We start from the raw sequence: 27,825 nt of genomic DNA on the forward strand, positions 1-27,825 counted from the left end.
TCTCATCTAATACAACACTTCTTGAGAGTATAATCTTCTCAGTTTGAAGATTATAGATCCTGTAGCATTTCTCATAGTTGCCATAGCCCATAAGGATTCACTTGCTTGCTTTGTCATCAAATTTCTGTCTAAGATTTGATGGAATGTGACTGTAATAAATGCTTCCAAACACTCTCAGGTGTTTTACACCTGGTTTTCTTCCTATGAAGGCTTCAAATGGAGTCTTGCCCTTCACTGAGGTTGTAAGACATCTATTCTGCAAGTATACTACAGTTCCAACAGCTTCAGCCCAAAAAACCATAGAGATGTTCCTCTCAGCCATCATTGATCTTGCCATTTCACCAATGGTTCTATTTCTTCTCTCAGCAACTCCATTTTGCTGAGGGAAATATGTAACTGTTAATTGCCTCTCTATTCCAATGTTAGAACAGAAATCTAAGAATTCATAAGAGGTATATTCACCCCCTCTGTCACTTCTCAGCTTCTTAAGCTTGAAACCACTTTGTAGCTCCACAAAGACTTTAAATTTTTTAAACACATTGAACACATCAGATTTGTTCCTGAGGAAATACACCCAACACATTCTTGAGAAGTCATCAATGAATGTGATGAAGTACCTGTTGCCACCAATGGATTCATTATACATTGGTCTACAGACATCAGTGTGCACCAGTTCTAGTGGATGACTTGCTCTCCACACCTTTTCTTTATCAAATGGTTCTCTGTGCATCTTCCCAGAAACACAACTCTCATATATTTCCTTCATCTCCGATAATTCAGGTAAACCAAGCACCATTTTTTCTCTCTGCATCCTTTTCAGATTGCTGAAGTTCAAATGACTAAGCCTTTTATGCCAGATCCATGACTCTTCTTCAATTGAGGCTCTTCTAGCTACTGGATTTATAGATTCTAAAGACAATGGAAAGCATCTATTCCCTGCCATAACTACCTTGGCTACCACATTCTCTAGATTGCTGTCATCAAAGATCACAGCCATGTTACCACCAAACAAAACATAATAGCCGTGTTCCATCATTTGGCCAACACTCAACAGATTTTCATCTAGTCCTGGAACCAAAAGAACTTCATTGATGTATCTCTTCCCATGCTTTGTATTCACTACCAGTGTTCCCTTGCCTGTTGCTTGAACCAAATCACCAGTCCCCATTTTAACTTTACAAGTAACTGATCTGTCAAGATTCAACATGAGAGACTCTTGAGAGGTCATGTGATTGCTGCAAGCACTATCCACAGACCACACAGATTTATCCTGAGCTATTGATGTTGAGTGACAAGCATAAAACATTGTACCAGTGGTCACACCTTCCTCATTTGCACAGTTAGCAACCTGTTTGTCATTGTCACAATCCTTTGTAGTGTGTCCAAATCTGCCACACTTACCACATTTTGGTTTTCCCTTATACCTACAAATGCCAAAATGATATTTATCACAAGTTTGACACTATGGTTTCACATCACCTTGACTGCTGCTTCCTTGTTTACTTTGGAAAATGTTTCGATTTCCCTAATTTCCACCATTTTGATTGTTCCAACTAAAGTTACCATTGCCATTCCAGTTGTTACTTTGTGACCAGTTCTTCTCTTTCTTGTTTTGTTGCCATTTATGGTTCTGTTTAGTCTGCGCACTTTTATAATTTCCACTAGTACTGCCATGAATACTACCTCCAATTTTTAGGCTACTAAATGCCCTCTCAGTACTAGGAAGCTTGTCCCTGTCATCATGTAAGTCTTTTCTTTTATCATATACTTTGACAGATGCAATGACTTGTTCAACACTAATAGCATCCAAATCTCGAGTTTCCTCAATAATAGATACAATGGACTTATACCTCCTACTTAGACTCATCAATAATTTCTGCACAATTCTCTGTTCAGACACATCTTCACTAAGAGACTTCAACTTGTTCACAATTCCAAAGAACCTACCCAAATAGTCATCTAGGTTTTCACTATCTATCATTCTCATATACTCAAAATCAGCCCTAACTGCTTGAAGTTTTACAGCTGTTACCTTTTTATCTCATCTGAACTCTCTCCTCAGAATGTCCCATGCCATTTTGCAGTCTTCTCATTTCTGATGCGAAGGAAGAGCTTATCTGATATAGCTCCTTGTATGAGACTCAACGCCTTGGCGTTTTTGATTTTGTCTTCTCTGGAGATGGTGGGTGCTTCCACTGGAACTTGCTTAGCTTCACTTCCTTCCTCTCTAGAGGCTTCTTCCTCCTCGAGAATCTGCTGCAGTTGCACTCCAAGTTCTACCACATCCCATAGGTCATGTGCTATGAGGATAGTCTCCATTTTGACAGCCAAAAAATCGTAATTTGCACCATCAAACTGTGGAGTTCGTAGATCTCCACCGGAAGAACTCGATCCCACCATTTCTTAGTGAGTATGAGTGAATCACTCAATAAAGGAACCACCTTTACCCTTCTGGAATTTTTTTTTTTTTAGGCAGAACCTCCTTACAGTTTATGCCCTTTTTTTTGGAAATCAGACCTAGGGCTCTGATACCATGTTTGAAATGGTACCAGGCATGTTGTTTAGGTTGATAAAGTTTAATAAAGTTTGAAACTTTCAGTAATGGTTTCAAGAGATTTCTATGATTTCGAGAAGAAGAGGGAGTGTAAGAGTCTGTGTATATTTCATATGAAGAACAAAAGGAATTACAAGGACTATATTCACCACAGCTGGTCAAAAAACTAGATCTTACATTTTAGGGACCTAGTACTCATCTCCGGCCATTAAGGTCATCAGAGGATATCTACCATCCACCTGGAGGAAAATGGGAAGACCTAGTACAATCATATAAGATAAGAATACCAGCTGTAATCTTTCTAAAACTAGAAAATGAAACTAGCCATTGTATTTTTGAATTCTAAAGGCTCATTCTAATTTTAGCAAGTTCTTCATTTCTTCAAACTTCTCAGCTTCCATTCGATTTCAACTGCAGGATTAGCTTCTGCAGATTAACTCCAAGGCTAGTAGGCAGCTTAATTCTCAACATATAAATCAAATTCTAATTTAAGCAAAATTAAGCATTGCAGTAAATGAATCATCTAAAAAAAAAACCAAAAAAAGAAAAAAGAAAACCTAATTGTCAAATTACTTGACAGAGGCAAAGAAGGCAGAGATTGGCAACGAGACTTTAGGTTTATGAAGAATCCTAAAACAACCAAATCATCCAGTCATTCAATCGAAATTAATCAAATCCCAAGTGTCGGTTCCATCAATAAAGAGACAGAGATAGAGATAATGTTAGACCATATCATGACTCATTGTGTTAGGGCCATATCATAGTATGGGCCTTGCAACTTTATATTTACTGGAAAATGGTTATCGCCGGATTCTTGTTATGGAGATTCTAAAGATTTTGCGATCGTAATAGTTCATCGTATATCGTACAGTTAATTTTTGTTAGATACCATTTATATTTAATTTTAAATTTTAAATTTTGAAATAATTTCTGACCTCATAATGTACGATGAATAGTCACGATCTCGGAATCTTTAAGATCTCTAGAAAAAAGATCCGCCAAGAATCCTTTTCCATATTTATTATTATCCTTTATGATATTTGTAATGGTCGTTGGTTGGTGACTCAGCACTTGTGCTCTTTTGCCTGTTTTTGCTAATGGAGATATAAGTCTGCAGTGTATCTCCTTTTGGGTTATGAAATGAATTAGGGTAAATTACAATTTATCCTCCTCAAGTTTGGAGGCAATTGCAACCTCATACAATTAGGGATGAGCAAAATTCTCGCGCTTATAGGTAACCATGGTTACATGCTCATTTAAACTTCATGGTTACGATTATAGGTAACCGTTTAGATAAATAAACGGTTATGGATATAACCGTTTACTCGTGACATTTAAATGAGTAATTATAGGTATTAACCGCGGTTATAAACGGATAACCGTTTATCTATTTATTTTATATATGTAAAATTAATGCAAACCATGTTCTCTATCGGACAAAACTTAGATCAATGCTATTGACTGTAATGCATGGTTTATGTAGCTAATTATAATATAATGTAGCTCATTATATATATATATATATATATATTATGTTAATACTTTACATTCTGGGTTAAATAACCCAAAAATATTGTCTTCCAAATCGTTCTTGTAACCCAAGAATACTTGACAAATATTATATTACCTTCATTGGTAACAGTTAAAAATATCGTTCGTAAACTATTATTTCAATTATTGGAATGGTATAAGGACTTAAAAAATTAAAATACGGAAATGTATGATAATGTACCTATACCGATGTTTAATTGTCAAAAAGAAAAAATGATAAACAGGTTAAAAAAGGGTAAATTGGTAAACGGGTATTAAACGGCTACGATTAAATGAGTATGCGGTTATGAGTATGGTTAACCGTTTATAAACGGTTATGGGTATATGTATAACTGTTTAGGCAATTACCAAATGGGTAAACGGTTATGTGGGTATGAGCATAAACGGCTATGGGTAAATAACCGCGGTTATCCGCCCGCCATAACCTTTGTCCATTCCTATATACAACATCTTTAAAACATTTCAATCTCATACATTTATTTATCTTTTGTTTCAATTTTATACCTTCGTTACAAAATTTGTTAACTTGGCCGTTAAGTGATGATGTGTTAAATATGAAGTCTACGTTTTAATGATGTGGCAAATAAAAAAAAACTAATTATTAAAGAAAATTAATTTAAAAAGTAAAAATGGGCCACCCTTCATCTTTTATTAATTAATTTTTTTATTTGGTATCCATATGGTGTCAAGTTGGCAGCCACATCAGCGAAAAGGTAGATTGTATATTTGCCACATTATCATTTAATGGCTAATTTAACAGAGATGTATGATATTGAAATGAAATAGGATAAGTAATGTATAAGATTGAAATGTTTTAAAGATATTGTATGAGATTGTAATTGCACCTAAACTTAAAGGAGTAAAATGTAATTTACCCAATGAATTAATCTTTTAACTTTTCTTCACTTTCTCTTTTACTCTTACTTTTCTTCCTCTGTGCGATTGGTACCTGACATTTGGTATCACGAGCCCAGGTGTGCTTCCATGGGCAAGAGCAAGGCATCCGTGACGGTGGTCGATATGTTTGAGACGGAGCTTAACAAGGAATTTCAGCAACAGCAAATTTTCACACAGCTTAATGACTTCCATGATACGATGACAATGATGAATCTCTACCATGACGATCTACAACACCACATCGCCGATCTGCAACACTCTTTCGCAGATATGTCCGTCAACTGAGCTCGGTATGAGAACTTCCAACAGACTGTGCTTGAAGAGCTCCATTCTCTTAAAACTCAACACCCAACCAACCCGTTTCCCAAATCCCAATCGGTTCCATACCGATTTATCTCGGCTCCACCCTTTTTTCCACAGCTCACACCACCCTTACTCTACCACTAACATATTTGAAACATACTACTGAACAACTTCTATCTATATTAACAACCCAATCCACCATATGATGTCACATGTAGCTGAATCAAACACATCACATAACGAGGCTGACACATATCACTTAATAGACAAGCATTAGTTTACTTAAGGAATTCCATAACCCAACACAACGTCATAATTGATGCAACTATTTTGACGCCTCCGACACAGATATTCAAATGGACATCGAAATTGAAGTATGTTGACCGGCACCTAGAGGTTGACGAAACCATAACATAGAAGTGATGTGTAAAAAGTACGAATAAATTAAAACCAATGACTAGACTTCAATTAAACTAAACGTGAGAGTGCGTAGTACGGGATAACCCTTGTTACAAAAGCATGCAGTGTCAGATCATTGACAGAAGTGCAGTAACAGTAAGAATATTTCCATCTTGGGTAGGATGGATATTACACGACTAATAGGAATTAAGTTCATACTTTGTCAGAAGTGGAGGTCATAATCTGCCATAATCCATCGCTCGCCACAGAATCCAATTACCAAGTCTTAGAGCTTCAATGAGAAAGGAGGTGGACAGAATCCAATTACTAAGGGGTGGTTTGGGAGTGAGGTGCTTAAAAAAAAAGCACCCATGAAAAAAAGCTGTGAGGGTTTTAGGTGTTTGGTAAACTGAAAAAAAGGGCTTATTTTGGAAGCTGATGTGAGAATAAGCTGAAATCAAAAGAAAAAGCTGAAGCTGCTATTTGTAGCTTTGGAAAAATGGTTTTTTTTCAAAGCACACGGAGCTAAAGTGCTCATTTAATGAAAAGACCCACTATCAGACTGTTTTTTTTTTCCAAAAGCACTTTTACAAAAAAGTTTACCAAACACTCTGCTGATTTTTTTCACAGCCGCTTATTCTCACAGCACAGCCGCTTATTCTTACAGCAGTTTTTTTTCAAAGCACAGCAATACCAAACCAGCCCTAAGTCTTAGAGCCTTCGTGAGAAAGGCGGTGGACGAAGAGAGCTTGGCACCTCGACCTGCTTTCGCTATGATGTCGAAAACGCCAAGCTCGATTGCTGATTGAATAGACTTTGGCAGCACAGATGAACCTACCAGCTGTATGGCAGTGCAGAAGCTTTCTTCTTCTTCCTTTCTAATATTTTCATCATCGTTAACAACAGCATTTCTCTCATGGCTTTCTTCCAGATCTAGTTCTCTATCCAATGAAGACCCCATTACCTGCTGATCTGAAATACCTCCGTCTACTCTCTTTAGTTTTTACAAGCAAAGGTGCCCGTGCAATGCTGCGGGGCGTATAAAACTTGCAAAAAGTTCCAAATATATGTACTTACAATCCAATTTACAATAAAGAACAAAATAAGTGACCAGGAGTTGGCTTTACACCCTATTTGTACGCACATATACATATATATACTAATCAATAGTTCTGAACTTCCTTATTTACAACTATATTTACAACCTTATATACATGTGTGTGTGTGTGTATTCAGCACTTCCGAACTTCCTTAATCAACACTTTTGAGTTTTTTTCTACTTTCTCCTTGTATGTATTGCTTCTTTGTTACAAATTGAGAAAATGAAAAGTTATTAATGTAAATAAATGACAGTTTTAATGAAGATGAGAAAATGAAACTATAGTTATTGAAGAGAGAGCGATTTTTCTAATCGTAAAAAAAAGTTGAATATGCATTTAATAAGATACTTTAAAAACAAACATTTGCATATAGGTTGCTGAGCGAATGATAAAGGAAAAAAAAAGAAGAGTACGAATGTAATCATTCATGGAGGCTGCTAATCTCCACTCTCACCAAATCATCGCCAAATCATCAAATCATCTTTTTTAATTATCCACGTACGCGATAAAAGAACCCTGTAAAATAGAAGAGAAAGAAAAACATTAGTTTCATTGTTGTAGGGAAGTGTTATTGGCATTCCAAAAATCTCATTCTACACTCCTTACAAGTGTATTTTTCTTTCCTAATATAGAAAGTTTGGAGTGTAGAATGAGATTTTTGGAATGCTAATAACAATTCTCTTGTTGTATCAAAGTATGTGATTGGATTAAATTAAGGAAACTTTAACGAAAAGCTCCCGGTACTGTTCATTTTAATGAAAAACCACATTTTTACACTAAAAAGTTAATCATGATACTATTCACTTTAATCTTTATTTTGTCCTTATCGTTAAAACTCAAAGTTTTCAAACTTTTTTTCATTAATTTTCCTTTAAATTAAAGATTAATATAATTAGTAAACAAATTTAATCATCATGACTGAATCTGTTGCCTCAAATGAAGCTCGCTTCTTAGACAATTCAATGTTGAATCATTTTCACAGAAGAGAGAACTTTGGATCTTACTCAAAAATAAGAAAAAACTTCATATATGAATGCAAGTTGCGCAAACAATGAAATTTAAATCTCAAAACTTTTAAGCCAAAAACAGATCCACTCTATTTCCAGGGACCCCAAAAAAGAAAGAAAGTTCAATCTCAAATCTTGTGATAGTATACAAAAAATCACTGAAACCTGAAATCCCCAATACATTCACAAAAAAATTTCACCAATTCTTTGACTTTACATACTAATCAAAGCAAAGAAAACAAACTCATTTGAAGAAATGACCAACAAAAAAATCCCAGATTTTAAAAATTATAAAGATAATAAAATGATCAAAATCCAATAGGCAGCATTAATCAAGGATAATAAAAAAGGAAAACTAATAAAAAGGTGGATTATTTATTATATGGGATTTCCGGGGATTGACGTACCGGAAGTGCCATGTGGAGCCTGCGGTTGGTTTGCCGCCATGAATCTCAAGTAAAGGTCTTCAAATAGTGCTAAACCAATGCAAATAATAATCCAGAAATATAAGATAAAAACGATATTGCAAGGAGCTGAAAGATCTGTTGGATTTATCCAATATACCTTTAAGTGGTCTACTACATGTAATAGAAATGTAATATTGGAGAAATAATGTTGATTGTATTTCGATCTCTTAAAGATATTAATCCTATATCATGTGTCTTATATTGGAAATAAGATTGATGGAATCCTTAATTGACTATAATTATGATACTTAAGCTAAGAAAGTAAGTTTCGGTTTCCTTCATGGATGGAAACCCTAGCTTTTAACCTATATATAAACACCGGTCCCTATAAGCCCTAGACACACAATATAATGTTTCCCATAGAGTAGTTTTATTTGGCTAGGAGTTTATAGAAGATCCTGGTGTTGCTGTGTTCAGCTACTTTTGGTTTCAACTTTCATGGCCGCCATTGGAATCAGGTCAGTCACTCATTCGTTTGTGTTTTAATTATATAACCTAACAAGGCTAACAGTTGGTATCAGAGCCATTGGTTATAAAATTAAAACCTATTAAGATTGAAGTTTGATTAAAGTTGTTGTCGAGAAAACTGATGAACTGGGCTTTAAAATTTTAAGCAACGTGTTGAGAGTCATACATTTGTCTTGAGATTTTGTGCAATTTGTCAACTCACATCCCTTCAATTGCCGTGAGTAAAGCATACACAACAGTGATAATTCTTGAGCAATTGTATAATTAATATATTGTCGTTATGACCTACTTCCTAGGACCGCATGCTTCTTGCAACCAATTGAATTTGGCTCTGATCATTCATGTCAATTTCTTCAAGTCGTAATACAACTGTGGCCTAATTAATTTACTTAAGAGACTGAATGCAAAGTGCATAATCAATAATTAGATTTGGATTTTAAATGTGGCAAGCCTGCTATTGTTAAAGCTCTTATCGTATTCGGTTCTGATAAAGGGATGTAAAGAAAAGTTTGATTAGTTAATTCATTTGATTAACTACGATTGAAAACCATGGAATATTTCAGAGTTTTATTTCAATTTTAATGCTAATATTTTGGTTGACCATGTACTACTATTGTATTGAAGCCATGAAGGTTAGGGTTCTTTTTGCACATCCAGCGGTTGCAGCCTACCATCTCAAGGGCTTCAAGGCGGGCTCTATTATATTACCTCGTTATAGACCTTCTATGTTAGGTGCGTCCACGGTGGATAGCACAACGGCCCCACACGGATCAATGCCTAAGATCATAAGTTCACGTGACTGAACTCTGCAAAAGTATAGGTTACATACAATTATAATATCAAGTTTTTCTTGTAAGCATGTGTACGCATTTACATTTGTTCTAACCTTGCATTAGAGAATTTCTTGATATTCCTCCGTCGAGCAAGCCCAATGGGGAAGGTCATCGGCATATGAGATCCTGGTATGATATTTTCTTTTGGTCTTCATGTTCAGTTATATACAATAAAGGTTGTGTTGGATTCAAGAACCATTGATTGATGATCTAAGCAAGTACATGTAATTTTCAAAAGCCAATTATGCATATAGAGCTTGCATTGCATGTGTAAATTTTATCATAACACCAGTATCCAAATTGTATGCATAAAGAAAGCATACCGAGAAACATTGATATATGCATAGATTATCATACTCGTTTGAGATTGTTTTGTTGGATATTCAGACATTAGTGCAAGAGCATATATGTCGCCTATGACTTCGCGTTTGAAAGGTAAATTGAATAAAGTTCAACTCCAATTACCTAATTATTACAATTAAGAGATGTGCATGAGATTTCGAATGCTGCTTGACATCTTTCTAAATGCAGGAGAAGAAATTGGTTCACTTTTAAATTGTCTCAATACTATTGTTGGTATATAGATTGTGCCTATATATATGATTATGATAACATATATTAAAGTTGCGTTTCAAGGATGCATATGTTAAGTTATTCGCAGATCAACTTTATACATGATTGTTAGTGAATTTAATGTATTTCTTATACATGAAAGTAAGTCATACATATTTTGGCAACATTTGTTAAGCAAATGGCGTAGATAGTGTTACTTGTATGGCTATTTTGGTTCAAGCATATATGAGATGATGCATTTTAAACATTGCAGTGAGCTTGGAATGTGGTGAATTATAGCTTTTTGGTTAAATGTGATTATACATATGTTTAATAAAAGGAGGTGAACATATGAAGGCATCACGTAAGTATTTCATTCAAAGTATGTGACTAAATTGATAAGCATGAATTTTCAAACATGTATTATTGTTTGTGGTTTTTCCTATGCCTAAAGAATTTAAACAGTACTTTGATTAGTCAATTTTTATGTGCCATAAGGGGAGAAGAAAAGAAACTTTTCAAGGCTAATGTAGGGCATATATTGGAGGTGTTTTCTATGGAAGAAAATAATTTTGGTTGTTCCTTCTATTTAATTTGGTATTTACAAAGCTAATGCATGATTTTAATGCTATGTTTAGTAGTTTTGTACTACGGAAAGAAATATATAAAAAGGAAAGGAACCTGTTTAACTTAAGAAAACATTTGAGCAATTTAGCTTTTAAGTAATTGACTCCATAATGATAAGTATTGACATTCTTGTGATGGAATGAAACTTGTTCTATATGTGATTAATCTCTTTCAAGTATGCTGTCAGGTTTCTTAAGATTAATTTAATGTCAAAGGGAGTCATGAAGGAATTAGTGCCATTTGTTGGCAAGACTCGAAGCTCGAATCAGGTTATAATAATTTTGTCACTTATAGTTAATTAATCCATATGACTTCTTGTATTGTTTCAGGGTAGAGTTGATCAATGTCTTGTAAACTAATCAAGCCATAGCGGCTTAGTTGATGCTGGGACTATGGTTTTTGAGTTATTTCGATCAACATTGCATCTTAATTAGAATAAAAGCGATAATCTTCAGCCCGCAGGTGTGGATTGTTTCTTTTAGTTTAATTATGATGGCATAGTATGAGTTTTATTTCATAAGAGTAGTGAAAGCATCATCTGCCCATAGGTGTTGAAGTTTTTCATGAAAGTACTCTTGAGACATAAAATCTAGTTCTAGAAACTAGTTAATTTTCTGCCTATAGGTGTAAATTAACCTAGTTTCATGAAGTTTATTGGGGATAAAGTTTCATGCCATCAGTTGCAAATATTTCCACTATGAGCCCCATAATAGGTTGTGGTTTTAAGGCATGGAAATCAGTTGCATCATGACGTATTTTGTGTCTCTTCATGAGACTTGTTGATGAAAAGTATTGGACCCATGAAGGTTAATCAAGGATTGCTAAGGTACGCATTATTTAAATCTTATGCTTGTAAATCTTTTCAATTTGAACTATGATGTCGGTTTAGAGGATGAAATTTGACTACTAAAGTTTCCTTTGGACATCGAAATTGAAATGATATGAAATTGAATTTGTTATGGATGCATAAATTCATGATAGATGCACATAATTGTTTCTAGCAGATTACGTGACTTGATTTAAATCGGGTGAATGACACGTCTAATGGTCACCAAATGATCTGAATTTTGGATATGTTCAACATATAGATGTCTACTATGTGTCTGCAAAGTTTCGTAATTTTCTGCCATGTATGTTAATTATGGTGAATTTACTAGTAACCCATGCTTGTATAGACAGTTTTTACTGACAGATTGTGTTGGTCTTTTTGAGACGTGACTTTGGACTACCATTTTGACCCAAAACAGCTCCATATTTTTGTCTTATGAAGATTAGTATGTCTATTTTGGTCAGTATAACTTTGGTAGCAATCAAGCTTGTAAATTAATTATGATAAATTCTAAAGAATGTGTAACTCGTTGCTGAAATTCTGTTTGACAACTTTATGTTGGTTGTAATGTCTATTTTATTATGTCCAAAATATAAAGTAGTTTTATTTAGGTACATCTTTGAAAGAGTGTTTGCCTAAGTGGGAGAATTAGTGAAAGAAAATTGGGCTGCACACTCGTTAACTTGTTTGCAAGTATAAACTCTGAAAACTTAGTGAGAGTTATTCTAAAATTTTGAGCATTAAGTGGACTTGCATGAATCTATTAAAGCGTTATTCTATCTTCCATGAATTTGTGTTACTCGAATGTCTATAATATGTTTAAGTTGCATGAATGATACTTGGTATATGCGTACATTTTTCTGTTATTTGCAATCATTTGGATTTCTTGGTTGATCATTTGTTTTGAGGCTCATAAGGATTTAGCATAAATGTGGAATTATTAATACATATAAGATGGTTGTTGGATGCATGTTTTTTGTGTAACAATGGTGAATGCTTTCATGCTTAGTTGTACCTTTCATTAAGGTAATATGCATTCATTGACTGAGTAAGACTATTCCTAAAGGCATATTTTCAAAGGCATGATTTAAGTGTTGATTTGCAAATTAAGTAACGATGTTACAAATCAGTGGGAGCTTGAGTTTTGTGTTAGTAATGCCTTACATTTGCAGATGACCTATAAGCTATGTATAGAATCCATGTCTTCAGTTTAATCTTCAGTTGGATTCATTAAGTCACATTTTTGTGTGCTAGTCATTTATATGATGAAATATATGTCGGATATCAAGTTGTTATCAAACTGCATACTAAATGGCATGGCATGGTCTATGCGTCACTTGTGAAGATTTCTATCTGCCCGCAGGTGTTGGAAATCACCATTAAAGTAAGGGAACTTTAACGAAAAGCACCCGGTACTGTTCACTTTAACGAAAAACCACATTTTTACACTAAAAAGTCAATCCTGGTACTATTCACTTTACCCTTTATTTTGTCCTTATCATTAAAACTCAAAGTTTTCAAGCCATTTTCATTAGTTTTCCTTTAAAGTAAATGGTAAAGTGCATAGATCAGTGTCAAAAACATGTTAATTCATCTGCTTATAAGTGTTGGATTAGTTTGTTTTACGAAGCTTTTGGATATTTTACTTGGACATGTGCCTATTTAGTACTTTCGGTTGTGTCCGTTGGCTTTAAACATTGTCCGTGTGCTTGTTATTGGTCTAATGAAAGCGATGCATGATTGTTTTGAGATGTATTCACACCTGCATGTTATGGTGGTTTCATTAGATGAAGGATATCTACATTGGCAAATTTAAGGCTTCGAAGAAGCATAAAGTGTAACTTATGAGTTACAATAAGGTGGACCTGAGATGATATAAAGTAAGATATATTGATTAATTTAAAGTTTAATTTAAAGTTTCATCTCTTGATCATAATTTGTGTTTCATGTGAACGAGAATCTTAGCATGTGTGATTATGAAGGTTCTGGATTGTGTCAACCCTACAACCTTGTTAGTTCTATGTTGAGAAATGCATTTGATAGAAACTGCATTAAGGACGAGATGTAATCACTGTTACATGGCCACTAAAGACATTAGTCTCCAATTTCAAGTATAAACATGAATATTACATTTTGTACACCAAGTGGGAGAATGTTGAATTTATCCAATATAAATCAACCTTTTAAGTGGTCTACTACATGTAATAGGAATGTAATATTGGAGAAATAATGTTGATTGTGATTCGATCTCTTAAAGATATTAATCCTATATCATGTGTCTTATATTGGAAGTAGGATTGATGAAATCCTTAATTGACTATAATTATGATACTTAACTTAGAGGCTAAGAAAGACCTTTATAGATGGAAACTCTAGCTTTTAGCCTATATATAAACACTGGTCCCTATAAGCCCTAGACACACAATAAAATGCTTCCCATAGAGTGGTTGTATTCGGCTAAGAGTTTATAGAAGATCCTGGTGTTGCCGTGCTCAGCTACTTTTGGTTTCAACTTCCATGGCCGCCATTAAAATCAGGTCAGTCACTCATTCATTTGTGTTTTAATTGTATAATCTAACAAGGCTAACAAGATCATCATACCTCAGAGAAGCAAAGAATGCGTTTTGAAGGAAAGACTAACAACTAAAAGAAAGGTTTCAAAGCATCAAAATTCAATAAAGACCTTAACCAAGATGCGGGGAAACAATTTGGGTGCTCATACGAACTGGCTCGAACTGCGAAAAAAAGCAACAAAATTCATTTTTGAAGTAAATTATAGAATCTAAAATCTACTGATAAAAAATAATTTTGCTTTGCAGTAAATTACGAAACCTGAAAACACAAACCAATTTAATAGAGTTCAAAAGTTTCAGTAAATCATAAAATATAAACTGAAAACCAACTAAAAAGGTTCAGCTTTGCAGTAAATTATGGATTCTATTACAAAAACCAAGAAAATTCAAGACCAATTAACCATTCATCTTACAGGAAACTATGGATTGCTGCAAACAAAACCCAAATTAATATAAATAAAAAAATCACTTTTGCAGAACTCTTCGAATCAAACAAAACCCATTAGAAGAAAAAAATCACTTATGCATTGATTATAAATCAAATTCTAATTTAAACAAAATTAAGCATTGCAGTAAATGAATAATCTAAAACAAAAAACCTATAAAAGAAAAAAAAACTAATCGTCAAATAACCTGACAGAGGCAAAGAAGGCAGAGATTGGCATCGAGACAGTAGGTTTGTGAAGAAACCTAAAACAAATTCAATCGAAATTAATCAAACCCCAAGTATGGGTTCCATCAATAAAGAGAGAGATGTTCATAATGTTAGAACCATATCATGACTCATTGCAACTTTATATTTATTATCCTTTATGATATTTGTAATGGTTGTTAGTTGGTGACTCAGCACTTGTGCTCTTTTGCCTGTTTTTGGCTAATGGAGGTACAAGTCTGCAGTGCATATACTTTTGGGTTATGAAATAAATTAGGGTAAATTACAATTTATTTCCTTTTAAGTTTGGTGACAATTACAAACTTATACAATATCTTTAAAATATTTCAATCTTATACATTTATTTATTTTTTGTTTCAATTTTATACTTCGCTACATAATTTCTTAACTTGACCGTCGTTAAGTGATGATGTGATAAATATAGAATTCAAAGTTTTAATGACGTGACAAATAAAAAAACTAATTATTAAAGAAAATTAATTTAAAAAGTAAAAAAAGGCTGCCCTTTATCTCCGTGGAGCTCCACGGCGTCCCTCCGCTTCGGAAAGGGATCCTCTCCGCTTCCTTCCTTTCTCCGACTCAGCTGCAGGAATTGGCACTCCCATTTCTGTACATATCAACCCAGCAAATCAACTAAACAAAGCCAATGAACTTTCTTTCTTCAATTTCAAGTCAAAAACAAAAACCGTAGTAATTGAAATCAAAAGCAAATCAAGATAGATTATACAACGTCATTGACCCTAATCTAGCACAATAGAAAAAAAATGCACTGAGAAAGAGGGAGAGAGATGAGAGAGAAAGGAGGAGGGAGGGAGAGTTTGGGTCCTGGGTCGCGGAGTGCATGAGGCCCTTGATCTTGTCCTTCTCGGAGTCGGAGATGGGGGTCTCGTCGGAAGAAAAGTTGGGAGCTCATGGTGCGAGGCCGTAATTGGGGTGGAGGGATGCCTCGGCGCGGCGGCGAGGCTTCCGGGACATAGAGAGAATGTGAAGGAGCAATGGAAAAGGATGAAGGTGCCGATGATGGGACGGGGGAGGAAGAAACGGGGAAGAGGAAAGGGATGAATCCCTTTTTTCTCAACAGAGAGCTTAAGGGGTGGGATCCCCATTTTCTGAAAAAAAATGAGGATTAGGTGTGGGGCCCACTTCACATCAAATTTCAACAATCCGAACCGTTTATTTTGTTAGTCTTGATTCATAGATCATCCTTGCAAAATATTAGCTAAATTGGAAATGTTTAAGACATCTAATTGGGTTCAAGGAAATGAACGAATACTTTGTTATATAAGAAAATATGAAATTTGATATTGGTAATTAAATAAGCAAATGGTTTCGGATTGAATTGAATTTTTGCAAGGATGATCTATGAATCGAGACTAACAAAATAAACGGTTCGGATCGTTGAAATTTGATGTGAAGTGGGCCCCACACCTAATCCTCATTTTTTTTCAGAAAATGGGGATCCCTCCCCTTAAGCTCTCTGTTTTCTCAAATATTTTTTTAAGTTCTTATTTATACAAAATTAATTTTTTTATTTGTTATGCATACAGTGCCAAGTTCACAGTCACATCAGTGCAAAGGTAGATTGTATATTTGTTACATAATCATTAACTGTTAATTTAATAGATTTTTTAACGAATGTATGATATTGATATGAAATGATAAATAACGTATGAAATGATAAATAACGTATGAGATTGAAATGTTTTAAAGATATTATATGAGGCTATAATTACATCAAAACTTAAAAGAATTAATCTTTTAACTTATCTTCACTTTCTCTTTTACTCTTACGTTGCTTCCTCTGTTCGATTGGTACCTAACATTTGGTATCACGAGCCCAGGTGTCCTTCCATGGGCAAGAGCAGGGCGTCGGTGACGGTGATTGATGTGTTTGAGGCGGAGCTTAACAAGGAATTTCAACAGCAACTGATTTTCACATAGCTTCATGGCCTCCATGATACGATGACAATGATGAATCTCTGCCATGACGATCTGCAACACCACATCGCCGATCTGTCCGTCAACTGAGCTCGGTAGCAGAACTTCCAACATGCCGTGCTTGAAAAGTTATGTTCTCTCAAAACTCAGCACCTAACTAACCCGTTTCCCAAATCCCAATCGATTCCATACTGATTTCTCTCGGCTCTACCTTTTTTTCCACAGACCTATGCCTTCCCAACCCATCACGACTACCCACCCGTTCGATTCCCATATGGCCGCTGGTCCATCATCGATCCCTTTCCTACACCACACCACCACTTCACTCACTGTACCATTCCACTAACCGTCCTCCACCCTCCAGATATATACCAATATTTTCTGGTGGCTCTACTTTCCATCTGCGGGACCCCAACCCTCAACCCTACTAGCCACCTTCCCCACCCTTTGCTGGGCCTAAAAATTTGAAGATTGAACTTCCTCGTTTCTTCGGGGATGATCCGTATCGGTGGACTACCATGGAAAAAGAATTTCTTGACTACCATGAGATTAAGGACCGCTGTCGTGTGACAGTAGCGGGCATGCACCTCAGTAGTGAGCGACGCTGCCCATTGACTTCGTTGGTTCAAAATGTGTTTTCTGCTCTCATCGTAGGTTACCTTCACAACCCAATTGCTGCAATGATTTGGGGCGGCCGATCCTTTGAATTTTCACATGGCTCTTTCTCATATAACTTAAATCGGGTCGGTTGAAGATTACATTGACCATTTTATTCGGCTTTCTTGTCGAACTCCGGATTGGTCTAATGCCCAGCTGTTGGGTTTTTTTTTAGGGGGCCTCAAAGATGAATTACAAGATGATATGGTGGCACAAGAGCCTTTATCCCTAGCCCATGCGATTGAACTCGCTTGTATTTATGAGCACAAACAGGGGCATCATTCATCTTCTTGCCCTCTGTTTTCTCGTTCCTTTGCCAACACCCCTAAACCCACACCCCTAAACCCATCTCTTCCTCTCTAGCCACGCCATCTACCCAACCCTTCATTTCCCTCCCACCTGTTGATATATAACCCTTGAGCTAATATCTTGGAGCTAAAGTTACAAATTTTGATTTTCCTTTTATGTGCTTTATCTTGCTGATGTAATCTGAGCCATTGGATCATAGTCCAAGTGGTATCTTCTCTAGCATAGGATCTAAGTGATATAACAAGACAAGTGGCATCATCTCATAGGATGATAGCAATGTATGGTTGAGATTGTGTTGTGTATTGGTGAGTGAAGGATCTCCCTTCCTCTACATACATAACGGTTACAAATGTATTTTTGGATATTGAGTGAAATCGAAGAGACACATTTCAATCTTCTTCTCTCTCATTTCTCTGTTTTGTTCTTCAACCTCCAACACAGAGATCTCCATTGAAAAACACATAAAACACAAACTCTAATATGGCCTCAGAGCCAGGTTCGGTTATCTAAACTGGGCGTAAATCTGTGAAAAGAAAACTGGAATTGATTCGAGCTGCAATCTAGCTCATACGACGATCGAGGTGGTGTGATTTCTTGAATCCGATGTCTAACATGGCAGGATCAGGCACTGCTGAGCTTCGCACACCAGTTTTCAATGGAGAAAATTATGAGTTCTGGAGCATTCGAATGAAAACCATTCTGAAATCTCATGGGTTATGGGATCTCGTTGAAAATGGGTTCGATGCTTCAGATCCAAAGAAGGAGAAGAATAAGATAAAAGAGATCGAGGTCACGGAAGTGGAGAAGCCGACATTAGCTGAAATCCTGATGAAGGATGCTCGTGCACTTGGGTTGATCCAAGGTGCTGTCTTAGACCAAATTTTCCCCAGAATTGTGAACGAAGAGACCTCAAAGGGTGCTTGGGACATTCTGAAGCAAGAGTTCAGAGGAGATAAGCAAGTAAGGAGCGTAAAATTGCAAGGTTTGCGTCGAGAATTTAAATATTCTCGCATGAAAGATAGTGAATCCTTATCTGTATATCTCACTAGATTGTTTGATATAATGAATCAAATGAAGAGTTATGGTGAGGATCTGTCTAGAGAGAGAGTTGTGCAAAAATTGTTGATTAGTTTGCCTAGATCATATGATCCTATTTGCTCCGTAATTGAACATTCTAAGGACCTTGAAACTCTTGAGATTCAAGAGGTAGTTGCTTCTCTGAAAAGTTTTGAACTCAGATTGGATAGACATGCTGAAAATTCTACTGAACGAGCTTTTGCTAGTCTAAATGTTGGAGGTAAAAACTCTAAGGGAATAGGTTATTCTGGAAATCAAAAGTTTCAGAAAAACTGGAAATTCAAAGGAAAGAAGTGGGATAATAAGCCAAATTTTGTTCAAAGACCAAATGTCTCTAATGATGGAAACAAGACAGCTTGTAGACACTGTGATAAATTGCATTATGGCAAATGTTGGTTTGAAGGGAAGCCAAAATGCACAGGTTATGGGAAACTTGGGCATGTGATCAGAGACTGCCATGGAAACAAAAATATACAGAAGGTGAACTATGTAAACCATGTTGAAGAAACTGGTACCCTGTTCTATGCATGCAATGCTATGACAGATGTGAAGATGAATCATTCATGGTACATTGATAGTGGTTGTAGTAACCACATGACAGGTGATGAAAGGTTACTAATCAACATCCAAAGGAATCTGACTTCCAGGGTGAAAATGGGAACTGGAGAGATTGTTCAGGTTGCAGGAAAGGGGACTCTTGTTATAGAGACCAAATTGGGAAGAAAGCACATTCAAGAAGTGATGCTTGTTCCTGGACTTGAAGAGAATCTGCTACGTGTTGGACAGATGATGGAGCACGGGTACTATCTATTGTTTGGAGGAAATATTGTGAATATCTTCGATGGTTGGTCAATGGATAATTTTGTGGTTAGAGTGCAGATGACAAACAACAGGTGTTTTCCTCTTACAATGATGCCAGCAAATCAGATAGCCTTGAAAGCAAGTGTGACACACTGTATGCAGATATGGCATAAGCGTTTGGGGCATCTAAATAACAGAAGCATCAAAATGCTTGAAGATCAAGAAATGGTTCATGGATTGCCTCATTTGGAAAAAACCTCTGTTGTGTGTGAAGGCTGCATGCTAGGAAAGCAACACAGAGAGTCTTTTCCATCAAAATCAGCTTGGAGAGCAAAATTTCCTTTGGAATTGGTTCACACAGATATCTGTGGACCAATGCAAACTGAATCTATCTCTGGAAATAAGTACTTTCTATTGTTCACTGATGATTGTACTAGGATGTCTTGGGTATATTTTCTCAGAAACAAGTCAAGTGCATTTGATTGTTTCAAGAAGTTTAAAGCAATGACAGAGTTGCAGTGTGGATATAAGGTGAAATGTCTAAGGAGTGATCGGGGTGGAGAGTTCTTATCAACTGAATTTGATAGTTATTGCAATGAGCTTGGAATTCAAAGGCAATTAACCATGGCATATTCTCCTCAACAGAATGGAGGAGCTGAGAGGAAGAATAGGACTGTGGTGGAAATGGCAAAGTCTATGATGCATGAAAAAGGTCTTTCTTATGCATTTTGGGCAGAGGCTGTGAACACTGCAGTCTACATACTTAATAGATGTCCCTCAAAGTCCCTCAAGAAGATAACTCCATTTGAAGCATACACTGGTAGAAAACCAGGCATTGCACACTTGAAGATCTTTGGGTCACTATGCTATGTGCACATTCCCTCAACACTAAGGCATAAGCTTGAAGAAAATAGTCGCAAGTGTATTTTTGTAGGCTATGGAATCTGTGAAAAAGGGTACAAAGTGTTTGATCCAAGTTCTAATAAGATCATCCTGTTTAGAGATGTACACTTTGATGAGAATGCTTCATGGGAGTGGGAGAACACTGATACGAGTGAAATACAAGTTCCCATGATTATTGAGAATCAAATGGCAGATTGTAGTGAAGGACAGAATCAAGTGGAAGTATGTGAACCAAGACAATTCTTGGATACATCAACTCAAGTGGAGGATGTTGTTGCATCACTAAGTGAGAATGTTTTCGAAAGTTCTCAAACAACTGATCACACACCACAGAAATGGAGAAGTGTAAATGAGATCATGGCTCAGTGTAACATGTGCATTGTAGAACCTGAAAACTATGAAGATGCTATTCTAGATGACTCATGGGAAAATGCAATGAAATCTGAGCTTGAAATGATTGAGAAGAACAACACATGGGAGCTAGTTGATAGACCATTTGACAAGCCAATCATTGGTGTTAAGTGGGTCTATAAAACCATGTTGAACCTTGATGGATCCGTGCAGAAAAACAAGGCTAGACTGGTGGCAAAAGGTTATTCCCAAAAGCCTGGGATAGACTACAATGAAACATTCGCCCCGGTTGCAAGATTAGATACTATTAGGACCTTGATAGCACTTGCTGCACAGAAGGAATGGAATCTATATTAGTTGGATGTAAAATCTGCTTTTCTGAATGGAACTTTGAAGGAGGAAGTTTATGTTGAGCAGCCACAAGGTTTTGTGAAGGAGAGTGAAGAAACCAAGGTGTATAAGTTGAACAAGGCTCTGTATGGGTTGAAGCAAGCTCCGAGAGCTTGGTATGATGAGATAGATTCCTATTTCGGCAAGGCAGGTTTAAAGAAGAGTTCTAGTGAAGCAACACTTTATGTCAAAACTAGTGAAGCTACAGGTATCATTATTGTTTCACTCTATGTGGACGATATTGTATATACTAGAAGTTGTCCAAAACTACTCGAAGAGTTCAAAAATGACATGATGCAGCATTATGAGATGACTGATCTGGGGTTACTTCATCATTTTCTTGGCATGGGAGTAGTGCAAACAGATAAAAACATTTTTATCCACCAGAGAAAATATGCAATGAAGCTTATTGAGAAATTTGGGATGAAATATTGCAAATCAGTGGCAACACCACTGGCTGTGAATGAGAAGTTATGCAAGACAGATGGTAGTGAAGCAGCAAATGAAAGTGAATATAGACAAATTGTAGGTAGCTTGTTATACTTGACTTCTACAAGGCCGGATATAATGTTTGCTTCTAGTTTACTTGCTAGATTCATGCATAACCTAACAAAGAAACACATGGGAACAGCCAAAAGGGTGTTGAGATATATTCAGGGCACTCTTGATTTTGGAATTGAATTTGTAAAAGGGAAGACAACTACTCTGATAGGGTACTGTGATAGTGACTGGGCAGGAAGTGAGGATGACATGAGAAACACCTTAGGATATGCATTTACACTTGGATCCGGTATGTTTTCATGGGCATCAATCAAACAAAACACAGTGGCACTGTCCACTGCAGAAGCAAAATATGTCAGTGCTGCAGAAGCAACATCACATGCTAAATGGCTAAGGTTTGTGCTTGAAGATTTTGGTGAGGAGCAAGTGGAAGGCACACCAATTTTGTGCGACAACACTTCAGCCATATCAATGGCAAAGAATCCAGTTCTACACCAGAGAACTAGGCACATCAGTAGGAAATTTCATTTTATCAGGGAAGCTATCCAAACAAAGGAGATTGAACTTGTCTACTGCAAAACAGAAGACCAGATTGCAGATATACTGACCAAGGCTCTGTCAAAAGATCGATTTGTCTACCTAAGAGATCTACTTGGTGTGAAATCAGCTAAAGGGTTAGCAGGGAGTGTTGATAAATAACCCTTGAGCTAATATCTTGGAGCTAAAGTTACAAATTTTGATTTTCCTTTTATGTGCTTTATCTTGCTGATGTAATCTGAGCCATTGGATCATAGTCCAAGTGGTCTCTTCTCTAGCATAGGATCTAAGTGATATAACAAGACAAGTGGCATCATCTCATAGGATGATAGCAATGTATGGTTGAGATTGTGTTGTGTATTGGTGAGTGAAGGATCTCCCTTCCTCTACATACATAACGGTTACAAATGTATTTTTGGATATTGAGTGAAATCGAAGAGACACATTTCAATCTTCTTCTCTCTCATTTCTCTATTTTGTTCTTCAACCTCCAACACAGAGATCTCCATTGAAAAACACATAAAACACAAACTCTAATACCACCTCTGCCAACAACTTCCCTACCATCACCTAAACCGGTCATGCGGCTCACACAAACGGAAATGTGTGCACGTAGAGAGAAGAGTCTCTGCTTTAACTACGATGATCATTATCAATCGGGGCGTCAATGCCGCCAATCTCATATTCTCATGCTTCTTTTTGATGAAGGTTTTTTGGATCCCGAAACGGATCCTGATGACTTTACTACACCACCCTCGATTTTGGTGGAACAACTTGAGCATCCTCTTGCTCTAAACGCTATTTCCGCCACTAAGCGTTCTCAAGGCCACGCTATGCTATTGGAGGGGTTCATTCTCAATTCTCCGGTGGCTGCTCGCTTGGGTTTGGCAATCGATTCGGCACGCAGTGAGGCGGTGATGGTCGCAACAGGCCGCTATTTTTGTACCAAGGGTATGGCTCACAAGGTCTCTGTGTGGCTCCAGGGTTATGCCTTCACTAGTGACTTTCACCTCGTAGCGGTTGTAGTGTGCGATATGGTTCTCGGTGTCGACTAGTTAGAGGCCTTGGGGTGCATTGGCTAGAATTTCTTCTTTAAGGTCATGGAGTTCTCTGTTCATGGAACCAATTACGTATGTCAAAGACAATCAAGAAACCAAGCAGTCATAACTTCAAATAAAGAACACTAAAAAAAACAAAGAGAAGTAGTATAACCAAAAAAATTAAACAAATGAAAGTTGGAAACAATAACAAGGAAAGAATACAAGCATAAGTCCAAAGAACAAAAAACAAGCGGAAGTGAAATCTAAACAAAAAAACGAACCCACAGTGAAAAACGACAAAATCCACGGATTAGCACTATAGATAAGCCAAACTAAATAAGAAGTATAAGAGATGAAGAATCGATAAACAAACAATAACAAACAAATGCGGATTGAACCTAGAGGTATTGAACTCAATTTAATACCATGTTACAAAATGAAGGACGAGGAAAGAAGAAAACGGATTCCAAACTATAATTCTTATTACAGTGACTAAAATAAAGAAGAAGACTACAAATTATCAAGACGATTACACCTTCAAACTTAACCCTCTACTAAGTTATAAGGTGTATTCATATAAAAACACCTAATTCTTACTGCATCAGATACAAATGTACACAAGTTGCTTTAATACATCTCTTGTAGTTTTAAGAAAAATATTTTGCCAATCATGCTCGCAAGCATAGGTGTTTCCGAGATATGAATTATGAATCGGATTTATTTTTATCCCAACACACATCTACACATGGTCCAACAAAATAATAATAAAGCATTACCCAATTCATAACATGAACACTGAATCACATTTCAAATAAAGTTCAAGCTTCATGTTTCGAATCACAGTGGCACAATATATCATGCAAACATATTCGAATCAGTCAGAAATCTCGCTTGCCAAGAATTAAGGTGCGAGTCCATGACTAAAAAAATTCAAGTAGTCTCATCGCATATGATAGTCTTGAGGTAAAGATTACGATGCATTGTCTCTTCGACCCAAATTAAAGGTTTCGACTGCTGAAACAACACATATAAAGTTTTCGCAGTTCATGGGGTTAAACACCAAAGAAAACATATTCTGGCCACATTGAAGAGAGTAGAAGACTTTCGAATATTGAAGGGTGTGATGAGAGTAAAGACTTTTCATGTTTGCAGACAGAGGGTCCATTCGAGGTAAGTGTTTTTAGTTGATTATGAATTACATCAGTGCCCTTGTGATTGATGGGTCAAGAGGCCAGAATTACACTTCCATGAGGCAGGTGTTTACTTAAAGATCTCCATCACCCAAAAATTACAGACAAAACATTCATATTTAATGCCACTAAATCCTGCACCAGTTGCCAAAGCCATGAACTCTTCTCGGCTCCGCTCCTTTCCTCCCGGGTTTTGAGTCATCATAAGCACATCAATTTGGGAGGTGCTCTTCACGGCGGTGCTAGTCTCTGACATCACTGGAAGAACTGCTTCCACGATAATCACTTTCCCATCCTCTGGAATAGCATTGTAACAAATTTTCAACAGCTTTAGGCAATGTTGGTCACTCCAATCGTGAAGTATCCACTACAAATTTATCAAAAGATAAATTATAACCTTTGTTAGTATGACCTCAAACTGAAATGGAAAAAAAAAATTTAATGCTCGAGAAATTGAAAAATTACCTTCATAAAAATGGCATCCCCAGATGGAACACTTGCAAACATGTCTCCTCCAACATGTTCCACCCCTGCAAAAATAAATTAACTCCTGTTTCAAGTTGCATGGCTTGTGCAAGATAAAAAAACTAATTAAGAAGGAAAATGATTTCCGCACGTCTTTTTTCGTCTTTTGTATACCGCTGTTTATTTATGTCTCTTGTTTTTTATTCAAGGCGAAGCCTAAACATAAGTGTGCAGGAAGAGGAAAAGGGTTTCCAACTAAGTATCATGAATCAAATTAACTAAAGTAATTTTTACCAGGATATGAAGGGGCATGTTTTACGACATGTGGCAAGTCGTAATTGATACCCTTAATATGGGGATGTTTAGAAGTGATTAGACTAAGAGTCACTCCCAAACCACCACCAACGTCAACAAGTTGGGTAAGTTTCTCAAAGCCCTTGTAGAGATGAAGAATCTTCTTCATGACAATAGTGGTGTGGTTAAACATTGCTGTGTTGAAAACTTGATTAAACCTGGCGTCTAAACCTGGATACTCAAAAGCATGCGTCCCATGGACCTTGTTAAATGGAATTCCTCCTTCAACAACTGCATCTTTCAGTTGGGACCTATCAATGTCAATGTGTACCACTCAAGTTAGAGTTAAAAAGATAAATTACTATTAATTAGGCTAATTAAAAAAGGAAAAAAAAACTAGAGAGACACCAAAACTTTTTCACCAATGAGTCGTGACTGATGTGGAAATTTGTATAATTTGTTGTGAATAAATAAGTTGCAAGTGATTTCAGATACGAAACAGATGAAAATTTGCCAAATAAGTTTGAACTACTCAATTTAACAAGAGTTGAATTATTTCTCGTACTTTTCTGTGCTGACAATTTTTTTTTATTATTACTTTGTATTAAGTAATTAGATTTTTTTGTTACCCAAAAAAGGAACGAAGTTCTAATAGAGTTATTTAAAATAATAATTAATCTTCACTGTAAGAAGGTCGGAGACCAATATATACTCACATATATTTAATTAAAGACCAAGTTCTAATTAAACTAAATTTCAGGACCATTGCTCTAATTATTTCTAATAATTTTACTAAAACAAAATAAATGAACAAAAAGAGAAGGGTTAAGACATGTTTAATTAGTAAGCGCAAGAGAGTACGTAGTACTAAACATACCAGCTGTCTAGGAAGACCTTATCTTGAATCAATGCCATCAAGGGACCCAAAGAAACACCATCTTCATTAGTCACAAAGTAGTTGGACACAGGGCCAAGGCTGTAGAGCCTCTGAGAATCAGACCCATCTTCTTCATTAGCAACTGCAGAGCAGCTGAGAATAGAGTGACTGGCAAGGAGCCTTAGAATACGATCCAACATCATCGGTGCTTCAGAGTTCCTGGTGCCACTGCCGATATGAGCTGCAATCTCCGATGAAGAGAGTTTGGCGCCAGGACCGGCTTTCGCTATGATGTCGAAAATGCCTAGCTCGATTGCTGATTGCATAGACATGGACAGAACAGAAGAAAACACAAGCTGCATGGCATAGCAGAAGTTTTCCTCTTCTTCCAGCTGCAGGGCCATTGCACTGTCTATATTTGTATTGTGATAATGCCACTTGAATGTGTTTACTTATCTTCTCTATATATAAAGCTACAACTTCCTTTTGGTTAATTCAAAAGTTCCGATAATACTTCACTAAAATATTAATATGGTAAATTTACATTTCTCTTCATTTGTCTCCATTTGAGTTTTGTCTAATTTTTCTCTCTTTTTCTTTAGACTATTTGCAATGGTTGGGAATTTAAGTTTTAAACTCCCTCAAAGTTTCTCCAATTAGTAAGTGTAAGAAAAAAAAAATTGGATTAAAACTTTTTCTTGGGCTAATTTCTACCCAAAATACCAGGCAAAGTTAAGAACCTAGCCCACCATTGTGTGTGCACGTGCCTGCAAAAAATCCACATTCGGCTCACTGATACGCACCACATTCCCACACGCTAGATAGCTACATCAGGTGGGATCCACCACCGACAACTTTATTGGCCACCCAAATCAAGGCCAACGACTAGTTTTTAATCCGACGTCCGATCTGATTGGACCATCGGTTGATCTAACGATGCAAATTCAAACTTTATTTTTTAAGTCTAATTTATAATACATTAAATCTAACAATTGAGATCGAAAATGATTAAATCTAACGGTAAAAAAAATCTAAACAGCCAAAATTAAAATCAACGGCAAAAACAATTAAAAAACTATTTAAATAAAAATTAACCCAAAAACTTTATAAATATCTATGTACTTTGTCCACACAAAATTCAATTTTCTCATACAATTCTTCCATTTTTTTTTCCTTTCTACCCACGTCCAAAACTATTTTTTACCATTTTCAAAATTTTCAGGATGCAAAAGATCATATATATTAGGGAACCTAATTGGTCAAATAATGAAGACGGTGGTGGAGGCTTGGATGGGTTTGTTAGAAATGCTATTTATATGTGTTCCATGACTTTCGTATGTGTAGAAAGGGTTCTCATGTTTATATAAAAGATAAAGTAGACCCTTTCTTATTTTATCCCCCAGCAAATCTGTATGATGATATGGATAAGATCTCATTAATAGAAAAAAGGCGATTTATATCATGGTGTCGGGGCTAGGTGCCAGTTCCACTTTGTCTTGGTGGAATAAGGTTCTTCTTTGGATTCTCTTTGTGAGGATCATAGAGATTTTTCAATCATGTTCATTTATTGTATATCGTATAGTTAATTTTTTCAAATACTATTTAGATTTAATTTTAAATAAAAAAAATTACAATGATTTCTGATAAGATGATATACGATGA

The 27,825-nt window shown here is 36.2% G+C and overlaps 1 protein-coding gene and 2 long non-coding RNA genes across 4 annotated transcripts; all 3 read right to left on the reverse strand.

The window, feature by feature from the left end:
* Positions 1 to 2,844: 2,844 nt before the first annotated feature.
* LOC126626451 (uncharacterized) lies at positions 2,845 to 5,438 on the reverse strand. Its single transcript, XR_007624696.1, has 3 exons — positions 5,055 to 5,438; positions 3,128 to 3,184; positions 2,845 to 2,965 (listed from the first exon to the last, which is right to left on the reverse strand). It is a non-coding gene; the product is annotated as an uncharacterized LOC126626451 (long non-coding RNA).
* An 11,067-nt stretch (positions 5,439 to 16,505) lies between these two features.
* Positions 16,506 to 23,000, reverse strand: LOC126626459 (uncharacterized). The gene is made up of 2 exons (XR_007624697.1): positions 22,841 to 23,000; positions 16,506 to 17,827 (listed from the first exon to the last, which is right to left on the reverse strand). It is a non-coding gene; the product is annotated as an uncharacterized LOC126626459 (long non-coding RNA).
* A 1,461-nt stretch (positions 23,001 to 24,461) lies between these two features.
* Positions 24,462 to 26,882, reverse strand: LOC126633822 (caffeic acid 3-O-methyltransferase 1-like). Of its 2 annotated transcripts, XM_050304380.1 has the most exons (5): positions 26,164 to 26,882; positions 25,287 to 25,597; positions 24,993 to 25,057; positions 24,566 to 24,894; positions 24,462 to 24,513 (listed from the first exon to the last, which is right to left on the reverse strand). In XM_050304380.1, the coding sequence occupies exons 1-4, from the start codon at positions 26,565 to 26,567 to the stop codon at positions 24,598 to 24,600; spliced, it is 1,077 nt and encodes a 358-aa protein (XP_050160337.1). In that variant the 5' UTR covers positions 26,568 to 26,882; the 3' UTR covers positions 24,462 to 24,513; positions 24,566 to 24,597. The 2 variants fall into 2 exon arrangements, with proteins under 2 accessions (XP_050160337.1, XP_050160331.1); XM_050304374.1 differs by having other exon boundaries at positions 24,502 to 24,894; positions 26,164 to 26,881.
* Between the last annotated feature and the right edge of the window lie 943 nt (positions 26,883 to 27,825).

This window comes from Malus sylvestris, chromosome 1, assembly GCF_916048215.2.
Source record: "Malus sylvestris chromosome 1, drMalSylv7.2, whole genome shotgun sequence".
Lineage (NCBI taxonomy): Eukaryota > Viridiplantae > Streptophyta > Magnoliopsida > Rosales > Rosaceae > Malus > Malus sylvestris.

What these genes read in the sequence shown, in the direction of transcription:
- LOC126633822 (XM_050304380.1), bottom strand. Translation starts at nt 26,567, where the DNA reads ATGGCCCTGCAGCTGGAAGAAGAGGAAAACTTCTGCTATGCCATGCAG. An exon ending in AAGGTCTTCCTAGACAGCTG is followed by an intron (nt 25,598 to 26,163) that starts GTATGTTTAGTA and finishes TGACATTGATAG; the next exon opens with GTCCCAACTGAAAGATGCAG. An exon ending in GGGATGCCATTTTTATGAAG is followed by an intron (nt 24,895 to 24,992) that starts GTAATTTTTCAA and finishes ATAAATTTGTAG; the next exon opens with TGGATACTTCACGATTGGAG.